General features: G+C 55.8%; 1 protein-coding gene across 22 annotated transcripts in view; it reads left to right on the forward strand.

The window, feature by feature from the left end:
• ADGRG1 (adhesion G protein-coupled receptor G1) overlaps window positions 1-16825 on the forward strand; it is a 44579-nt gene that overhangs the window by 16947 nt on the left and 10807 nt on the right. For 9 of the 22 annotated variants that reach the window (XM_054455039.2, XM_054455046.2, XM_054455043.1 and 6 more), the window contains 4 exons: window positions 13279-13377; window positions 13916-14338; window positions 15828-15960; window positions 16601-16748. In XM_054455039.2, coding sequence (XP_054311014.1) covers window positions 13314-13377; window positions 13916-14338; window positions 15828-15960; window positions 16601-16748 — 768 coding nt within the window. In that variant the 5' untranslated portion in view covers window positions 13279-13313. Of the gene's footprint in view, window positions 1-2807; window positions 2900-10927; window positions 11013-11703; window positions 11777-12197; window positions 12353-13278; window positions 13378-13915; window positions 14339-15827; window positions 15961-16600; window positions 16749-16825 lie in introns of those variants that run through there. The other 13 variants (XM_054455045.1, XM_054455031.2, XM_054455032.2 and 10 more) reach the window with 8 other exon arrangements.

The following is a 16825-nucleotide window of genomic DNA, read 5'->3' on the forward strand; positions in this document are numbered from 1 at the left end:
ACTGGAGATGCAGGTGGTGAGCAAGACAGATGAGACAGCAAAGCTGAGCAAGGGATAACACGTAAGCAAATCGCAGTCATGTCAGTGTTGGGTGCCATAAGGGTAATAAATCACATGGAAGAGAGCGATGGATACGGAAGATAATTTTAATCGGGTGGTCACGGAAGGCTTCTCAGAGGAGGGGACATTTGAGTTGAGGCCTGAGAAGGAGGCAGTCAGGGAAAGGGTCCTGGAGAGGATGTGCTACGTTGAGGGAAAAGTGCACGCAAAGACCCTGAGGTGTGTCCGAGGACAGAAGTCTAGAGTGGCTGGAGTTGGTGACTGCAAGGGAGGGATGGGGTGGCGTAAGGCTGGGGGACGGGAGTAGGCTTGTGGTCACTGGCTTGTGATTTCAGCAGTCCTGCTGCTCCCTGAGCCTCAGTTCTCTGACTTTACAAAATGAGCTTCATCATTTCAGTCCCCGCCCCCACCCTGGTCGGGAATGTTGTAGGTGTGAAGTAAGACAGTGCTTTGGCTTTTGGCTCTGGGCAGCGATGAGCTATTGCAGTTATTTTTATTATTACTGTGAGTGAGATGTTTGGGGACTATGGGTGGGGCTGGGAAGCTATGCCTCTGTTTCTCTGGGTTGCTGTTGTAAGTGAGTGCCAAGTGTATGTAAAAGGCGTGGTGTGCCTCATCTGTACCTCCCCCCAGGTCCCCTGAACCACAGCCGCCTGCCAGCTCTCTTTAAGCACAGGATCCTTTGATGCAACAGAGGCCGCCTTCTCTGGCTGGCAAGCCCTGTGAGCCTTTCCGGGAGAAGGTTTCACCAGAGAACAGCAAGTCCTTTCTTTGCTTTCTTTTCCTCTTCCTCCGGGGGCCAAAAATAGGGCCTGAATGGGACCCAGCTCTGGGGCTGCAGTGAGACAATAGCGGCCTCCTGACTGAAGCTGCCTCCTGGCTCTGCTCCACGGAGGGGCGGGGGAGAAGGGGAGTTGCAAAGACACCATCCCCTCAGCCCCAAGCCCCTGCCGCCTTTCCCATGGCCTCTGCCAGAAATCGTCCCAAAGCCCCTTCCTCTGTTGGACTCCCCTCGGAATGTGATTGCCAGTGGGGTTCCCCGCTTGTGCTCTGAGAAAGTGCTTGTAGCTGGTTGACTGAGACCCCGGGACCTTTTGCACCCCTGAGCAACCCCACCCTATCTGCTGGCCTGTTGCTGGTCTGGAACCAAAAACCTCGGCGGGGGTTCTAACTCCTGGTTCTCTTCTGTGCCCTGTCTGGGGCGTACCACAGTTTTTCTGTCCTTTTCCCTTTGACTCAGTGGGTATGAAAAACTTAGAGATCAAAGGAATGTGCCCTCTTGGAAGAGAGTGAGCTCCCTGTCACTGGAGATGTTCAAGTAAAGTTGACTGAGCATTGAACGTGGGGGAGAGTTAGGGATTAGTCAAGTGCCAGATGGACAACTGGTTTTGATATCTTCATGTCCCAGAGAAAATCTCTATTTAAATTCCATACCCTTCCCTTACCAGCTAGGTGGCTCACAGCAAGTCATTTCCCCCGAGCCTCTGTTTCCCAATCTGTAAGGTGGGTCCCCTAGGGCTAACCTTGCAGAGTAGTAGAAATGGATCTCCAAAATGCCCAGTGTAGTTCCTGGCACACAGTAGGAGTTTCAGAAGCTCTGCCTCTATTTTCCTCCCTCCCTAGACTGGCAAAAGAGAATCTGAGCTCCTAGCCCCCCGGGAGCTCTAGAAGGAAGCCAGGAGGAACCTCCAGGCCTAGGGCTAACTCAGAAGGGGGATTCTTGGTAGGCTGTGGCAATCTGAGAAGGCTTCCTGGAGGAGGTAGACCCTAAGGAGTTTTCAGAGAAATATGATGCACACATTGTGCTCACAAAAGCCAGTGGTGGGATTAGAGGGTGTTTAGTTTGTTTTGAGGGCAGGGCCACAGGCTGGCAAATTCCAGAAGCAAATCCAGTTACTGTTAGGCATAATTTGGTTACTAGGTGGGCCTGCACTGGGTTCTAAAAAGATTTGGTTTCAGGCCAGGCGCAGTGGCTCACACCTGTAATCCCAGCACTTTGGGAGGCCGAGGCGGGCATATCATGAGGTCAGGAGTTCGAGACCAGCCTGGCCAGCATAGTGAAACCCCGTCTCTACTAAAAATACAAAAATTAGCCGGGCATGGTGGTGGGCAACTGTAGTTCCAGCTACTTGGGAGGCTGAGGCAGGAGAATCGCTTGAACCTGGGAGGCTGAGGTTGCAGTGAGCTGAGATCGCGCCACTGCACTCCAGCCTGGGCGAAAGAGTGAAACTCTGTTTCAGAAAAAATAAAAAAAGATTTGGTTTTAAAGTCAATGTTGACAAACTTGCAGATTTCATGTAAAAACCTGGGGCTCTGCCTCTCTCGAGAAATTGGAAGCTCTGGCTCTTTGTGGTCCCTTCAAGACAGGCAGGTGTCCCCGGGGCTCCCCGTAAATCGCTGTCCTAACCCCTGCCCTCCCTCCTGCCAGCTCCCTGTCTGGCCTGGGCAGCGTCTGCGTTGAGGACTTGGGCACAGGACAAGTTACGGAGCCACTTTGCTTTGCTGGGTCTGAGCCGGGCTGTGACGTAGTCCCTGCAGCTGCCAACGGTTGCCAGGGCAACGGTTGCCAGGGGCTGCTGTCACCTGCGCCCCTTCTCCCGCGCTGGTGGCTGGGGCTTCTCAGCCTCTATTTTCTGGCTGTCCCCTTTGTTTGAAGCTCCAGTGAGGGAGCAGTGGCTGGGGTGGCCCAGCTTCAAAGTCTCTGTCCTCTTGAAAATAGGTGGTCGGGGGACATTGACCCACCAGCCCCGCAGGCTACTGCCTGCAAACAAGAACCCCTCATCTGCCACGCACGTTCTTAATGTATCTATAGTCCGCTTGATGCCACAAAGGAGTCCAGGTATGATTCTCCCGCCTCCTCTCCCCTCCTCCCCGTCCCTCTCACTCCTGCTCCCTCTCCCTGCTCCCCGCTTCTCCCCTGTCTTCCTCCTTCACTCCTCTTCCCCTCCAGCTCCCCTCCTTCCTCCTCATCCCTTCCCCTTTATCTTTTTCCTCTCCCCTGCATCCCCCTTCTCCCCAACATTGATGGTGTAGCCAGTGGGTGGGGGTGGGGTGGCACTAGGGACCCTGGGGGGATCAGATGGTACTCCAAGGGACTTGGGCAGTTTAAGACAGCAGCCTCAACTACAAGGAAATGGTTGGGGGTGAGAGCTCCACACCCCTCCCTGCAGCCCAGCCCTTGCTGAAGATTCTTTTGGGTCCCTGGGCTGCACCCCCGGGGTCAGAAACAAGCCTCTGACAACTCCAGGGCGTGAGGAGACTGGAAGTGCAGGAAAGAGCAGCCAGTGGGGCTCAGATCCAAGGTCACCTGGGTGAGTTCCGATGAGCCCCCTGATTTGGGCCCTTGGGAGGATGGCGTCCAGCTGAACCCATGGAAACACATTGTTGGAAGCTTTCTTTACTGTGACTTTTCAAGAGATGCGCTTTCTAAGAGTCAGGTAAGTTCAGGAGGGAAATAGGCTTCGAGATGAACAGCGTGTGTCCTGGAGCCAGCCCTGGGTTCGCATCCAACCTTCATTACTTGCTAGCTGTGTGACCTCGGGCAGGTAACTTGACCTCCCTGGGCCTCGCTGGCCTTATTTGTTGAGTAGGTGTGATGGTACTTGTCTCAAGGGTTTTGAGGAGGCTTAAACGCGTGAACATGTGTAAAAACCTCACAGTCCTGTCTTGCATTTTCAAAGAGCTTAATGAACATAGTTGTGTCACTGGAGGTGGTGAGCACCCTGCCTGTCGGGTGTGCAACCCCTGATGGTCAGTGATGCTGTGCTGTGTGCTCAGGAGCTGGGATGGAACTCAGTGCTTCTACTTCCCTTCCCTGGACGGGGCCCAGGGACAGCCAGGCTCAGGCCCCCAGCCTTGGTAGGGGAGAACTTTGTTCTACTCAGCCTACTTAGTAGGGGAGGGTGCTCTCGGCCCCTCAGCCAGCGATCCAGGACCTCGAGGAGGGGGAGGAGAAAAGAAAGGGAGGGTTGGTGCCCAGCCTGGGAATGCTAAGTGTCCTGCGCTCCAAAGATGGGAGTTTGCCAGACCTGGGGTAGCTGAACTGCTAAGCAAGGAGGGAGGTGACTGGGCTGACCTTGCGGGCCTGGCCTTGGGCAACGTGGGAACACAGATGGGGAAGGGGAACCTCAGCCAGACAGCTGAGGTCTGGCTGTGGTTTGAGAGGGAAGACAGTCTGGAGGGAGCAGGGGAGACGGCTCAGCATCCTCTTTGTCCCTTGCTGCCAGCTCGGAGGTAAGCTCTGTTCTTACCTGTAGGCATCCTGAAGCCTGCGGGAGCCTGGAGGGCCCTGGCTCCAGAGAAGGCAGTCAGGGGACAAACATCAGAGTTGCCCACTTGACAGAGGAGAAAATGAGGCCCAGAGAAGGGACAGGCTGGCCTCAAGATTCCAGTTGGCTGCAGAGCTTGTCTGAACCTTATGCCCCTAACTCCTGCCACCCCTGCTCTAGGCATGTACATTCCCTGGGCAGGTACTGACTGGTGTGTGCCCTGGCGCCCAGGGGGCTGGCCTCAGCTGCTCCTTGGAGATGGCCAGGTGGAGACTTGGCCATGAACCTCTACCTGGCTGCAGACCACTCCAGGAGCATAAGCTGAACAGGCCTGGCACCAGAGTCTTCGGACTGCTGGCTCTTTGGCTCTTTGAGGTCCCTTCAAGATAGGTTGGTGTCCCCAGTGCCTTCCTAATCCCTGTTTCTCCTTTAGGTTCTAAGTCTCTTCAATCAATTCTAAAAGTCCTTTTTTTTTTTTTCTTTTTTGAGACAGGGTCTTGCTCTGTCACCCAGGCTGGAGTGCAGTGGTGTGATCTTGGCTCATTGTAACCTCCACCTCCCGGGTTCAAGTGATTCTCATGCCTCAGCCTCCCAAGTAGCTGGGATTACAGGCGTGTGCCACCATGCCCAGTAATTTTGTTTGTTTGTTTGTTTAGAGATAGGGTTTCACTGTGTTGGCCAGACTGGTCTCGAATTCCTGGCCTCAAATGATCTGCCCACCTTGGCTTCCCAAAGTGCTGGGATTACAGGCCTGAGTCGCCATGCCTGGCCTCCAAAATTCTTCTTTTCTTTTTTTGTTAATTTGTATTTAGAGACAAGGTCTCACTCTGTCACCCAGGCTTGAGTACTGTGGCACGATCATAGCTCACTGCAGCCTCAAACTCCTGGGCTCAAGCAATCCTCTTGCCTCAGCCTCCCAAGTAGCTGGTACTACAGGCAAGCACTGCTACCCCTGGCTTCAATTCCAAAATTCTAAGAGGCTTTGATTCTCATATCCTAAAACTCTTGCATCCTCATATTCTTTCTCTCTCTTTTCCTGAGTGTCTTAGCTGCTTGAGATGAAGTCACAGGCCCAGCTGGCCACGGCCAACTTTAATGGAATGGCACACCTGGGACAGGCCTGGCAGTGCCCTTTTCCCCACGAGCTGGTGCTGCCGGCCGAAGGGAGGTGGGATAGGCCTGAATATACCCCAGGCTCACCAGGGACCTCTTTCCTGGAAGTGTCAGGGATGATGATGAGTGGCCCTGGGGAACGTCTAAGTGTCTCCTCTAGCTCATCTCATGCTAGCTAATGACCTTTGGGACAGCTCAAAGGGGAAGGGAGGGGAGGGGGCTGGAGGTGCCGGCAGGCTTCTGTGTGGCGTCAAGATTTCTGAGAGCTTTTTTCCATGTTGATAACAGTTGTCCATGCAAAAAAGGCTCTACCTTCATGTTGGGCTGCGAAACTGCCCAACCAAGCTTTATGGGTTTCTTTCCTGCAGCACTTATCAGAGCCTTTGATATGCTAATATACAACAGAAAGTATGGCCCACAAGCATTTCTCTAATCTGGGGACTAGTGCTCCCTGAAAGTGCTTTGGCAAGTTACCTCATGGTAAAGATGGGGAGACTGAGTCCCAGAGAAGAGAAAGAACTCAGAAGACCACAATGGCTAAAAGTTTGGGCTTGGAGGTTAGGCGGACCTGAGTTTGAGTCCCAGCTTGGCTGCTTATTTGCTGTGTGATCTTGGGCATTACTTAACCTCTTTGGGCTTCAGTTTCCCTATCTTTAAAGTGGGGACACTGATAGCATTTGCTTCATCAAGTTGCTGTGAGGATTGCATGATTCACGGGCTCTGCTCATAGGGTTACTGTGAGGATTGAACAATTAATTTTTTGCCAAGTGCTTTGCAGATGCCAGCGGCTAATTGAGCAGTTGGTGAGTGGAAGCCGTGATCCTCCCTCTCCTCTTAGAATCTCCCTGGATTCCAGGGCCCTTTTCACTGCACCAGATAAGACCCCTGTTTAGTCCCACTCATCATCTGGTGTCCTGCCAGGCATGGGGACTGGAAGGATGTGGAGGCCTGAGGCCAGGGCACTGGGACTCTCACAGACGTGTCACAAGGTTGTCATCACAGGGAGGAGGACCAGTGTGTGCAAAGGCTTGGAGGTGGGAGCATCCAAGGCCAGGCTCCTTCCTGGCTGGATGACTATATGTTGGCTTCTCTGAGGCCTCTTAAGCAAATGCCCAGTTCCACATACAGGAGGCAGCAGGGCAGCCGGCTTTGGACAACTGACTCTCTGGGAGGACTCAGAGTCCCTTCCCATGAGTGGGTCCTTCCCTCTCAGGCTGGCAGGAAGTGCCCCAACTTCTCCCCTTTGTCAGTCTTCCCACAGGGTGTGTCTGGGCAGGCAGAGGGTGTTGTGGCCCAAGCACTTGGTTGGACCAGAAGCCACGCGGACAGTGAGGCCTGAGCTGGCGGTGTTGGGGGTGGGGGGTGTCCAACAGGTCTGGTGTAAGAGTATGAGCCTCGCCCTGGGCAATGATCAGGCCAGGCCTGGGCACCTGCCAGCCTCCGAGGCAGGCAGCTTGCTTCATTTTATTCTCCTTTATTGTAGGAAAATTCCTGAAAACTGAAGTCACTCTGCTTCTGCCAGTGATCCTGGAACACCCCTCTTGGGGAGCTCTCTGTGGTCACCTAGCTTGGACTTCAGTCAGCCACTTGGGGAGTGGGAATAGGGGAGGGGAGTGGGAATGGGGGAGGAGAGTGCTTCTGCCTTTGCAAGCTGTTATCCCAGGACCCATGGGTGTGGCTGAGGGTTGGGGGGACTGGGCTGGGAGTGGGGCGTAGCCCTGAGTGCCACCTGGGTCTGACAGGGGTGTCTACTTTGAGCTGTTGGGTACATGCTATTTCCAAGTAAGATTTACTTTTATAAAAAAAGTTAGGAAACCGTTGGAGGGAGGGTCCTCCCAGACGCCACTCCACCCACCATGGAGGAAACACCTGCAAGAGCCCTCCTCTTCGCACTGTGCCCCACCCTCCCTGTCCCCTCCCCAGCTTTGAAGTCTGTTCCTCTGCGGAGCTCCCAGCCTTCTCTTGCTTTCTCCTCCTGGCCTCATGCATCCCTATGTATGCACGGGCACACGCACTCATGCACACACACTCATGCACACACACATGCACACTCATGCACGGACACACACACTCATCACACACTCATGCACAGGCACACTCATGCACCCACATGGACACTTATGCATGGGCGCACACACTGATCACACACTCATGCACGAGCACACACCCATGCACACTCACATATGCACATTCATGCATGGGCACACACTCATCACACACTCCTCACACACTCCTGCACACGCACACACTCATGCACAGGCACACACTGATATCACACTCATGCACGGGCACACACACCCATGCACACACACATATATGCACACTCATGCATGGGCGCGCACACACACACACACTGATCACACACCCATGCACACGCACATATGCACACTCATGCATGGGCACACACACTGATCACACACTCATGCACGGGCACACACTGATCACACACTCATGCACGGGCACACACCCATGCACACACACATGCACACTCATGCATGGGCACACACACACGCATCACTCCTACACACTCATGCACACGCACACACTCATGCACGGGCACACACACATGCACACTCATGCATGGGCACACACTCATCACACACTCATGCACACGCACACACACCCATGCACACCCACATGCCTGCGTAACTCGCAGGAGTTCATCCTCACCCTGCCCCCCGACCCGCTGGGCCAAATCCTTGCTTCCAAAGGCTCAGCAGCTCAGTGTTGTGCCCCAGCAGCCCACAGCCCACAGGAGAGCAGCTGTGGACGGGAGGGGAGCTGGGGCAGTGGAAGTTGAGCTGGGGGGCCTTCCCCTCTGCCTCTCCCAGTGAGGGCCCATTTGAGGGGAAGGCCTCCAGGTGGGCAAGACTAGGCTGGAACCTGGAGATTGCCTCCGGGGCTCCCTCGTTCCTCCCTCCTTGACTCCCTTCCCACCCCACCACCCCCAACCTGATGCCTGCCCTTCTCCTGATGTCTTTCAGGAGGCCCCTTCCAGGGCCCCGCTAAATGCTGGGGGAGCCACAGAGGAGCCTGATGGGTCTGCGTCATAGGGCAGGGAAGAGATGGTGCTGGAACGCAGGCTGCCCTGGCCCCGAGTCCAGGCCCTGCCGTCTAGCAGCTGAGGGATGCGGGGCCAGTCCCTCCGCTCTCTGACCATCTCTAAACCACGGCTGCTGGTGCCTTTCCCTGCTTCATAAGCCCGTGGTTCCCAAGCCTGCAGTGTGTCCATCAAAGGGATGCTTGTTAAAGCCAAGCTCCCAAGCCCACCCCATCAGACCCTCTGTGGGCCGGGACTGTGAATCTGCATTTCAGCTCACTCCCAGAGGGAGGTCTGACCCACCGGCAGGCTTGGGAGCCTCTGATGTGAGCGCCTATGGCAATGGGGGGGCGTGTTGTGTTGAGGGTGGGTTGTGGGCCAGCAGGAACATGCGTTAATTTTGGCAAGGAATGGACGGGTAGGTGAGGCTTCATGGGGAGGACTTGTCTTAGCTCGTCTCAAAGATGAGCGGAATGTCACGGGGCTAGGTGCTATCCAAGACAAAGGGACAGCAAGGGGCAAAGGTCTTGGGGTGGGATGCCTGTGCTCGGGGGCGGGCAGTGGCCACTGTGTGTAAAGGGAAGAAGGAAGCAGTGGATGGCCAGGTTCGTGAGTCTTCCCGGCAGGAGACAGCAGAGAGGCGCCTGCCCGGGAAGGGTTAATCCCAGAGACGTCCAGGTCCTGTCCACTCAACTTCCACCTCCATCCTCTGAGGAAATGGGTTTTCCAGGAGCTTGGCCTGGGCAGCGGTGACTCGTGGCTCCACACGGAAGTGACTCAGGCCCCCTGAAGGAAAGTGAGCCGTGGGTCCCCCCTGCCCACTGTGCAGAGGGTCAGGGCTGAGCCAGGTCTGGAGCTGGAGCCCTGGGGGTGGGGTGGGGGATGGGCTGGTGGTGGGGTGGGGTCTCAGCTCAGACAAACCCTGGCCATCTTTCACTCTGCTGGATATTTGGGGAACCCCATGATGTGGCCCCCATTGTGTCAGACTGGACTGGCCTGTTCTGTCCTGTGTGTGTTTACGGAAGGTCTGAGGTCAAGGACGGCTGCTCTGGAAGCTGGGGGTGGTGGGGGCTTCCCTGGGCCTCAGCCCCAGCACCCTCTATCCCAGGCTGGATTCTCTGTGCTACTCTCCATTCTCCTCTCCTTCCCTTTGGGAGGATTCTAAAGCCGGGGAGTTGGGAAGGATGTACATCTCTGGGGCCTTTACTAATGCCAGCTCTACAAGGAGGGGGAGACTTGGCACCATGCCCGTGTGATCTCAGAACACACAGCCTTCCCCAGCCTCAGTGTTCACACCTGTAAAATGGTAGCAGTGGGACCCATATCACAGGGTGGTTCTGAGGGTTTGGTGTGATAACGTGGATGTCACCACTAACATTATCATTGTGGGGGTGTTGCTAGAATGCCCCCTGCTCAGCTACTCCCTCTGTCTCTGTGTGAGCCGAGGCAAGGCCCTTGCCTGTGGGGCCGTGGTTGGTACTGAGCGCCTGATGGCTGAGGCCCTGTAGCACTGGGGTTCTGCGGCTCCAGAGGCAGAGATGGGTCAGGTCCCAGGGGTCTGTGTGGAGACTCATGCTACATCCCTGTGCCTGGGTGGGTGGGTGGGCAGGTGGCAGGTGTGTGTGCGTGGGGCAGACCTGGAGGGGTGGCATAGGCAGGGATGAAGGAGGGGTGCTAAGCGGACAAGCGTGACAGTGTCCCCCTGCCCAATCTGTGTGGCAACTTTCTTGTCCCCAGCCCAGCTCTCCTGCCCCAGCGGGCTTCTGGAGGAGGGAAGTTTTCTGGGTGGGGTTTAAACTTCCATTGCACTCTCCTGGAAAGGAAGCTTCATGCTCTAAGAATTTCCCCTCAAGGTGCTCTGGTGGGTGAGCTGGCTGCTGGGGGCTGTACCGGAAGAAGGGGAAACAGGGAGGAGGGGCCTGTGACAGGCCCAGGGAGCTGAGTTAGGGGCAGGCATGAGCTGTTTAGAAAGTACAGAGATACTTAGCTGAGACTCATGGCACCTGCCTCTAAGCCGTTTACAGGTATCAATTCATTTAATTCTCACAATGACCTTTGAGGTGAGATTGACTTCTTTATTCTTCTTTACAAGTGAGGAAAGCAAGGCCCAGAGAGGGTGAGTAACTAGCCCAAGGACACACAGCTAGTGAGGGAGTCAGGATTTGAACCCAGGCAGTCTGGCTCTAGAGTCTACCCCATGGGTTAAAGGAAGCCAGGCAGCCCCTCCCCCTCAAGCCTCAAGCATGTTGATGGAGCCAGAGCTGTCCACCTTGGAGTAGCTGTTCAAACAGCTGAGGTGGAGTGGGGATGACTCAGGAAGTGGCGGGGACAGTTGGTCCCTTTTGTGTGTTTGGATTTCTTCCATGGAACCCCATGTTGTCACTTCACTTGTTTCCTTCCAATGATGGGGAGCTCACTACCTGTACTCCCCTCCTTTACTCTCAAGGGCCAATCCAGGAGGGCTGAAGTGACACAGTGGTTCTGCTTTGTTCTTCAGCCATGCCTACTGACAGTGAAGGCTCACTTTGAAGGTCAGTAAGCCAGAGAGTTGCATGGATTCTGGCCAGTTCCTTCCTTGCTTGCTATGTGACCTCAAGAGGTCACTGGCCCTCTTTGGGCCTTGGATCCAAATTCTCCAAATGATTTGTCAGCTTCGAGTTTACAGGTAGGGAGTGGTGGTAGCAGTGAGGGGCTGCTTGGAGGAAGTGGCATTTGGACTGACAATCAGAGGGGGACAGCAACAGAGACTGACAGGAAGCAGAAGGAAAGAAGGGGTCTGGAAGGGACATGTCCCTGTCCCCGGATGTTGGGTTTCCTTCCGCTGGTCAGAGGTGGCAGGAGGCAGTTTTAAAAGGAATCAAAATGCTTACAAATCACAACCTGGGAAATGGTGTCCTTCCCTAAAACACTTTCACATCCTTCTTCTCAAAGGGCCCTGTGATGCCACCAGGGCAAGATGATGAGCCTATTTGACCTACGACTGAACTGACAAGGCCTGAGAAATTGGGGTTCCATTCCACATGGTGGGACGCAGGGGATTGGCTCTCAATCGAAGGGTTTATTCGATTGAGAATAAATCCAGATTTATTTGAGGGAGGACTGGCCCAGGAAGGAGACATTGAGCTCCTGCCTGGGACACCCCTCCTTTTAATGCTGCTCTCAATGATTCGGTTCAAAAGCCACCTCTTCCTGAAAGTCCTCCTTGGTTTCTCCTAAACTCAGACTCCACGTGTGTTCTCCAGCTTGTGGCCGATGACTGCCTCTGTCACTGTGGCCAGCTGCCGCGCCACACAGGGTGAGGTTCTGTCTGTGTCTGTGAGCATCCAGCTCTGCCACAGGGCCAGCTGGCCATAGGGAGGGCCAAGCCTTCTGCCAACTCTACAAGTGCCAGGGCCACAGGTTCCCTGCCAGGCACTACAGTCCTGACCAGGCAGGGAAAGCCCCTGGCCTCGGGAGCATTTTTGGGCAAGTCATTTAACCCCATGGGCCTCAGGTTCTCCATCTGTGCAATGGATCAACAGCAGTGCCCACTTCAGAGGGTTGGAGTGAGAATCAATGCAGATGCAGGGGTGGGACGGGTCAACACAGAGGCTAGCAGATAGTAGCCGCTCAGCTAATAGAGAGCTTAGGGGGTCAAATTTGCTCCATCCTTGCCAGGGTGGGGCAATACCGAGTCCTTGTCCCCAGCAGAAACCGTGGTCCCTTTGCTGTTCCAGATGCTCCGGACCCTGGGTACTGGCTCCCCCTGGCGGTCATGATAGGAAGCGCCCTTCCCTTCTGGCTCCTGTAGAGGGCGTCGCGGATGCATTGATCCTTTAGTTCCTTCACTGTCCATCCCCACAGCCAGGGCCTGCCCACAGAGATGGATCAGGTGCTCCCTGGCTGACCAAGGAGGAGGGAATACACCGTCTCCTACTACCTGGAGGAGGCTAGTGGGGATGGGGAGGGGCTTTGGCCAGTGGTGGGAACCAAAGGAGGCTGGGACTGACTCTGGAGGGAGTTGAGGAGGGCTTCCTGGAGGAGGTGTCCTCTGAGCTAGGTCTCAGGAATGATGATAGGGAGGTAGCTGGGGAGAACTCTGGGAGCCCCCTTTTTTCTGTGTTCCCTCCGGGCCTGGAGGGGCAAGGTGGTGACGGTTCCAGGTAGAACCCTCACGCCAGATTCTAGACAAGATAATCCCGTCCCTCTGGGTTCAGGACGGAGGTACTATGATTAGCCCGATTTTGAGTGACTTACACAAGGTCCTGCAGCGGGCAAAAGGTGGAACTGAAACTGGAACTCAGCTGGACTCTGGACAGCCACCCCCACCTTTTTTTTTTTTTTTTTTTTTTTTTTTTTTTAAAGCAGGGTCTCACTCTGTCACCCAGGCTGGAGTGCAGTGGTGCAGTTATAGCTCACTGCAGCCTCGACCTCCTGGGCTCAAGTGATCCTTCCACGTCAGCCTGCCTAGTAGCTGGGACCACAGGCATACACTGCCACGCCTGGCTAATTTTGTTTATTTATTGTAGAGATAGGGTCTCACTGTGTTGCCCAGGCTGGTCTGAAGTCCTGTGCTCAAGCGATCCTCCTTTCTCAGCCTCCCAAAGTGCTGGGATTACAGACATGAGCCACCGCCCCCGGCCTCACTGCCTCTTGATGATCAGCTTCTGGCTGCTCTGGGGAGGTCCATGGGCTGTTTCCACACTTGCCTCCCCACCTCACCTCCCACATCCATGCCACACTGGGCTCCTCTTCTGCAGGGCAAGCCCAACCACCACACAGTCCACACTCCCAGCTAACACTCCTGGCCTCTTCCAGGTGGTAACTTCCAAGAGTGACTCCGTGGGAGGAAAATGACTGCCCAGTCGCTGCTGCAGATGACGCTGTTCCTGCTGAGTCTGCTCTTCCTGGTCCAAGGCAGGTCTTCCCAGGGGTGCCCTGGGCTGTTGGAACTTACGTTAAAATGCCCCTGTGCCTAGGGTGGCTGCCAGCACACATGCTAACTCCTTTAGGCAGGTACAGCTCAGCTAGTGGAGGGTACCTTGGAGAAAAGCAAAAGATACTCCTTCCTTCTGGCAGGTGCAGCCCAGCAGTGCACAGCTTAGGGTATGGAACATGGATGGGGTACTGGCCCCACTCACCTTTGCAGCCAGAGCATTCTTGTGCAGTGTACCACCTGCACAACCGTCTGTGGCAGCCATGGCCTCATTAAATACTTCATTGCTGTTAAAAATATGTTTTGCCTTTGAAATTACTATTCGTTTTCAGTTTCCTCTTTTTATAGTTTGATGCTGATAAGTTTTGAGCGGGAAAGACTAACACATTTTTGTAGACCCTGGAATGTGTGTGAGTCTCAGGCTCCAGGTTCACGTGTACTCAGCCTAGGTCCTATCCCCTTCCATGCATCTGGTCAGCCCCTGCCACGGGGTCCCATCTGCAGCCTCTGCCTCCTCAGGTGCCCACGGCAGGAGCCACAGGGAAGACTTTCGCTTCTGCAGCCAGCGGAACCAGACACACAAGAGCAGCCTCCACTACAAAGCCACGCAAGACCTGCGCATCTCCATCGAGAACTCCGAGGAGGCCCTCACAGTCCATGCCCCCTTCCCTGCGGCCCACCCTGCTTCTCGATCCTTCCCTGACCCCAGGGGCCTCTACCACTTCTGCCTCTACTGGAACCGACATGCTGGGAGATTGCATCTTCTCTATGGCAAGCATGACTTCTTGCTGAGTGACAATGCCTCTAGCCTCCTCTGCTTCCAGCACCGGGAGGAGAGCCTGGCCCAGGGCCCCCTGCTGTTCGCCACTTCTGTCACCTCCTGGTGGAGCCCTCAGAACATCAGCCTGCCCAGTGCCGCCAACTTCACCTTCTCCTTCCACAGTAAGGCAACTTCTAGGCAGAGGAAACAACTGGGCAGTGGTCTGGAGGCAGGCAAGGCAAAACGCAAAGTGAACTGGGCTCGCAATGTCAGATCATGAAGCCTGGGCTTTGCTCACAGGCACTTGGGAGCCAATGAAGGTGTCTGAGGAGGGGAGGAGTGTGATCCAAGCGCTAGGATTACAGGCATGAACCACTGTGCTCGGCCCCACTGTCCCTTGATGGTTACTCTGTGGGCAGGCGGGGGTGAGGATGGAGGGGCAAGGGCCCGTCCTGAGGCTGCAGAGAAGGTCTTGGTGAAGGAAGATGAGGTCTGAACAGGGTGAGAGAGCAGAGACTGGAAAGGGACTGAAGATCACGAGCCCCGGGAAGAATTCTTCCTCAGCATCAGTGTAAACTGTTTATTTCCTTTCACAGAGGAAGAAACTGGGGCACAAAGAGGCCGCCCAAAGCTGCACAGCTAGCCAATGGGAGAGCCAGGATTTGAACCCAGCAGCTGACTGGAGTGGGGTGGGGGTGAGGGGCGGAGCATGAGAGGTCAAAGGTCAGGAAAGCAGTGGGGCTGACTCTGAGGTCCAGAAGCTGCATCTTCCCCCTTGAGTGTGACAGGTACCATGTGGCCACTGCCATTCAGCACCTCAAGTTTGAGGCAGGGCTTTCAGGGGTGGGGGGCACAGCACTTTGACTGTGTTAGTGTACCAGGCTAATGATTATGTTCAGTGCAACAGGCAGGCCCAGGCCAGTCAGTGGTGGGGGGTTCCCCACACCCCAGGCTGGGATTCTGCCCCACAACCTGGGAGGATTTAGGGCAAAGTTGGTCCTAGTTTCAAATTGGCATTCTGAAGACCAGACTGAGCCTGGTCTTGTTTGGCCTGTAGAGAGTTTTTAAAAAACACGGACCAGGGATTTCAAATCACCTGAAACCCAGGCTTTCTGGGTTATGCATTCAAAAGATGGGACTACCCAGGGCCTGCCTTCCTCAGTGGCACAGAAAGTATACCCTCCAACCCCCACTGTCTGTCTTCGTCATCTGAGTCCCAGGTAATCCCTGGAAACACCTTAGTCGGCCGCCTTTGGGTGCAGGCTACCTGGGCAGAGGGGCCCGAGCCTGGAGTCAGGGAGGCTGGTGGGTGTGGAGTCCCAGGAATCACCACCAAGCCCCCCACATCCCTCCTAAGGAGGCCTGGCTGGGCCCTCCCTGCTCCGTGCGTGTAGCCGAAGGCGTCTGCTGAGGGTGCTGAGCAAGGCACATCCCACCCCATCCCGCTGGGGCTGGAGTTGCTGGCGGGTTCTGTAAGACACAGCCCCCACGGGTTGGCCTCATTTGAGTGGCCTTGGCAGAGTCCACTCCACTTCTTGAAGCCTCAGTTTCCCCTTTGTAAAGTAAAGATCAAGGCATTCAGAGTCATGTCAGGGTGGCAGGGGGCAGAATGGGAAGGTCCTGGGACCTGAATCGGCAGCCTCGGCGGGGGCCTGTCCACCCCTCCCCCAGGTCCTTCCCACACAGCTGCTCACAATGCCTCGGTGGACATGTGCGAGCTCAAAAGGGACCTCCAGCTGCTCAGCCAGTTCCTGAAGCATCCCCAGAAGGCCTCAAGGAGGCCCTCGGCTGCCCCCGCCAGCCAGTAAGTGTGGCACCTGGGGCGGTGAGGGGAGGCAGGAAGGCGTCAGAGATCTGGACCTGGGCAGGGCAGGGACCTGGAGTGGGGGCCACTGCGAGGCCTTCCCTGGGACTGGAATGCTTCTTTGATTTTTCTTTCCGCCTTCTGGGAGTCAACACATGCCCCCCACGCTGAGCTCTCTCCTGTCTGAGTCAGTAACCAACATCACATCCACCATCCCAAGCCCTCCTCCCCCTCATGAAGAAGGGACGGGTGGTCCATGGTACAGCCCAGCAGACCAAGGCTCAGAGACGGCAGAGCCGCTCCAAGGCCACAGAGTGGGTTGGCACAGGCGGAGCTGGGCCCGAAGCCACGGTGCTGAGTCCCAGGACAGCCCCCACCACCCCATCGCTCTCCTTTCCCGTGGCTCCCAGGTCCCGGCCTCCTCTGTCTGACCCCACCCCCAGCTCATTCTTTCTCTCCCACACTCAGCTGCCTGCTTTTCTCTTTTGTCCGCTCTCCACTCTCTCCTGCCCACCGCACACCTCTCTCTGCCTCTGCCTCTTCCCTGTGTCTCTGTCTGAGTCTGTCCTCCTCCTGCCTCGGTCTCCCTGCTGGCCCGGCCCCCTCCCCACCATCACCACCGCTTTCTCCTCCCTGCCAGGCAGTTGCAGAGCCTGGAGTCGAAGCTGACCTCTGTGAGATTCATGGGGGACACGGTGTCCTTCGAGGAGGACCGGATCAACGCCACGGTGTGGAAGCTCCAGCCCACAGCCGGCCTCCAGGACCTGCACATCCACTCCCGGCAGGAGGTCAGGGGCAGGCCTGGGCAGGAAGCAGATGCGGGCTGGGCCGGGGCCAGCAGGAGGTGGGAGCTGTGAGCACTCCC

This window comes from Pongo pygmaeus, chromosome 18 (genome assembly GCF_028885625.2).
Source record: "Pongo pygmaeus isolate AG05252 chromosome 18, NHGRI_mPonPyg2-v2.0_pri, whole genome shotgun sequence".
Lineage (NCBI taxonomy): Eukaryota > Metazoa > Chordata > Mammalia > Primates > Hominidae > Pongo > Pongo pygmaeus.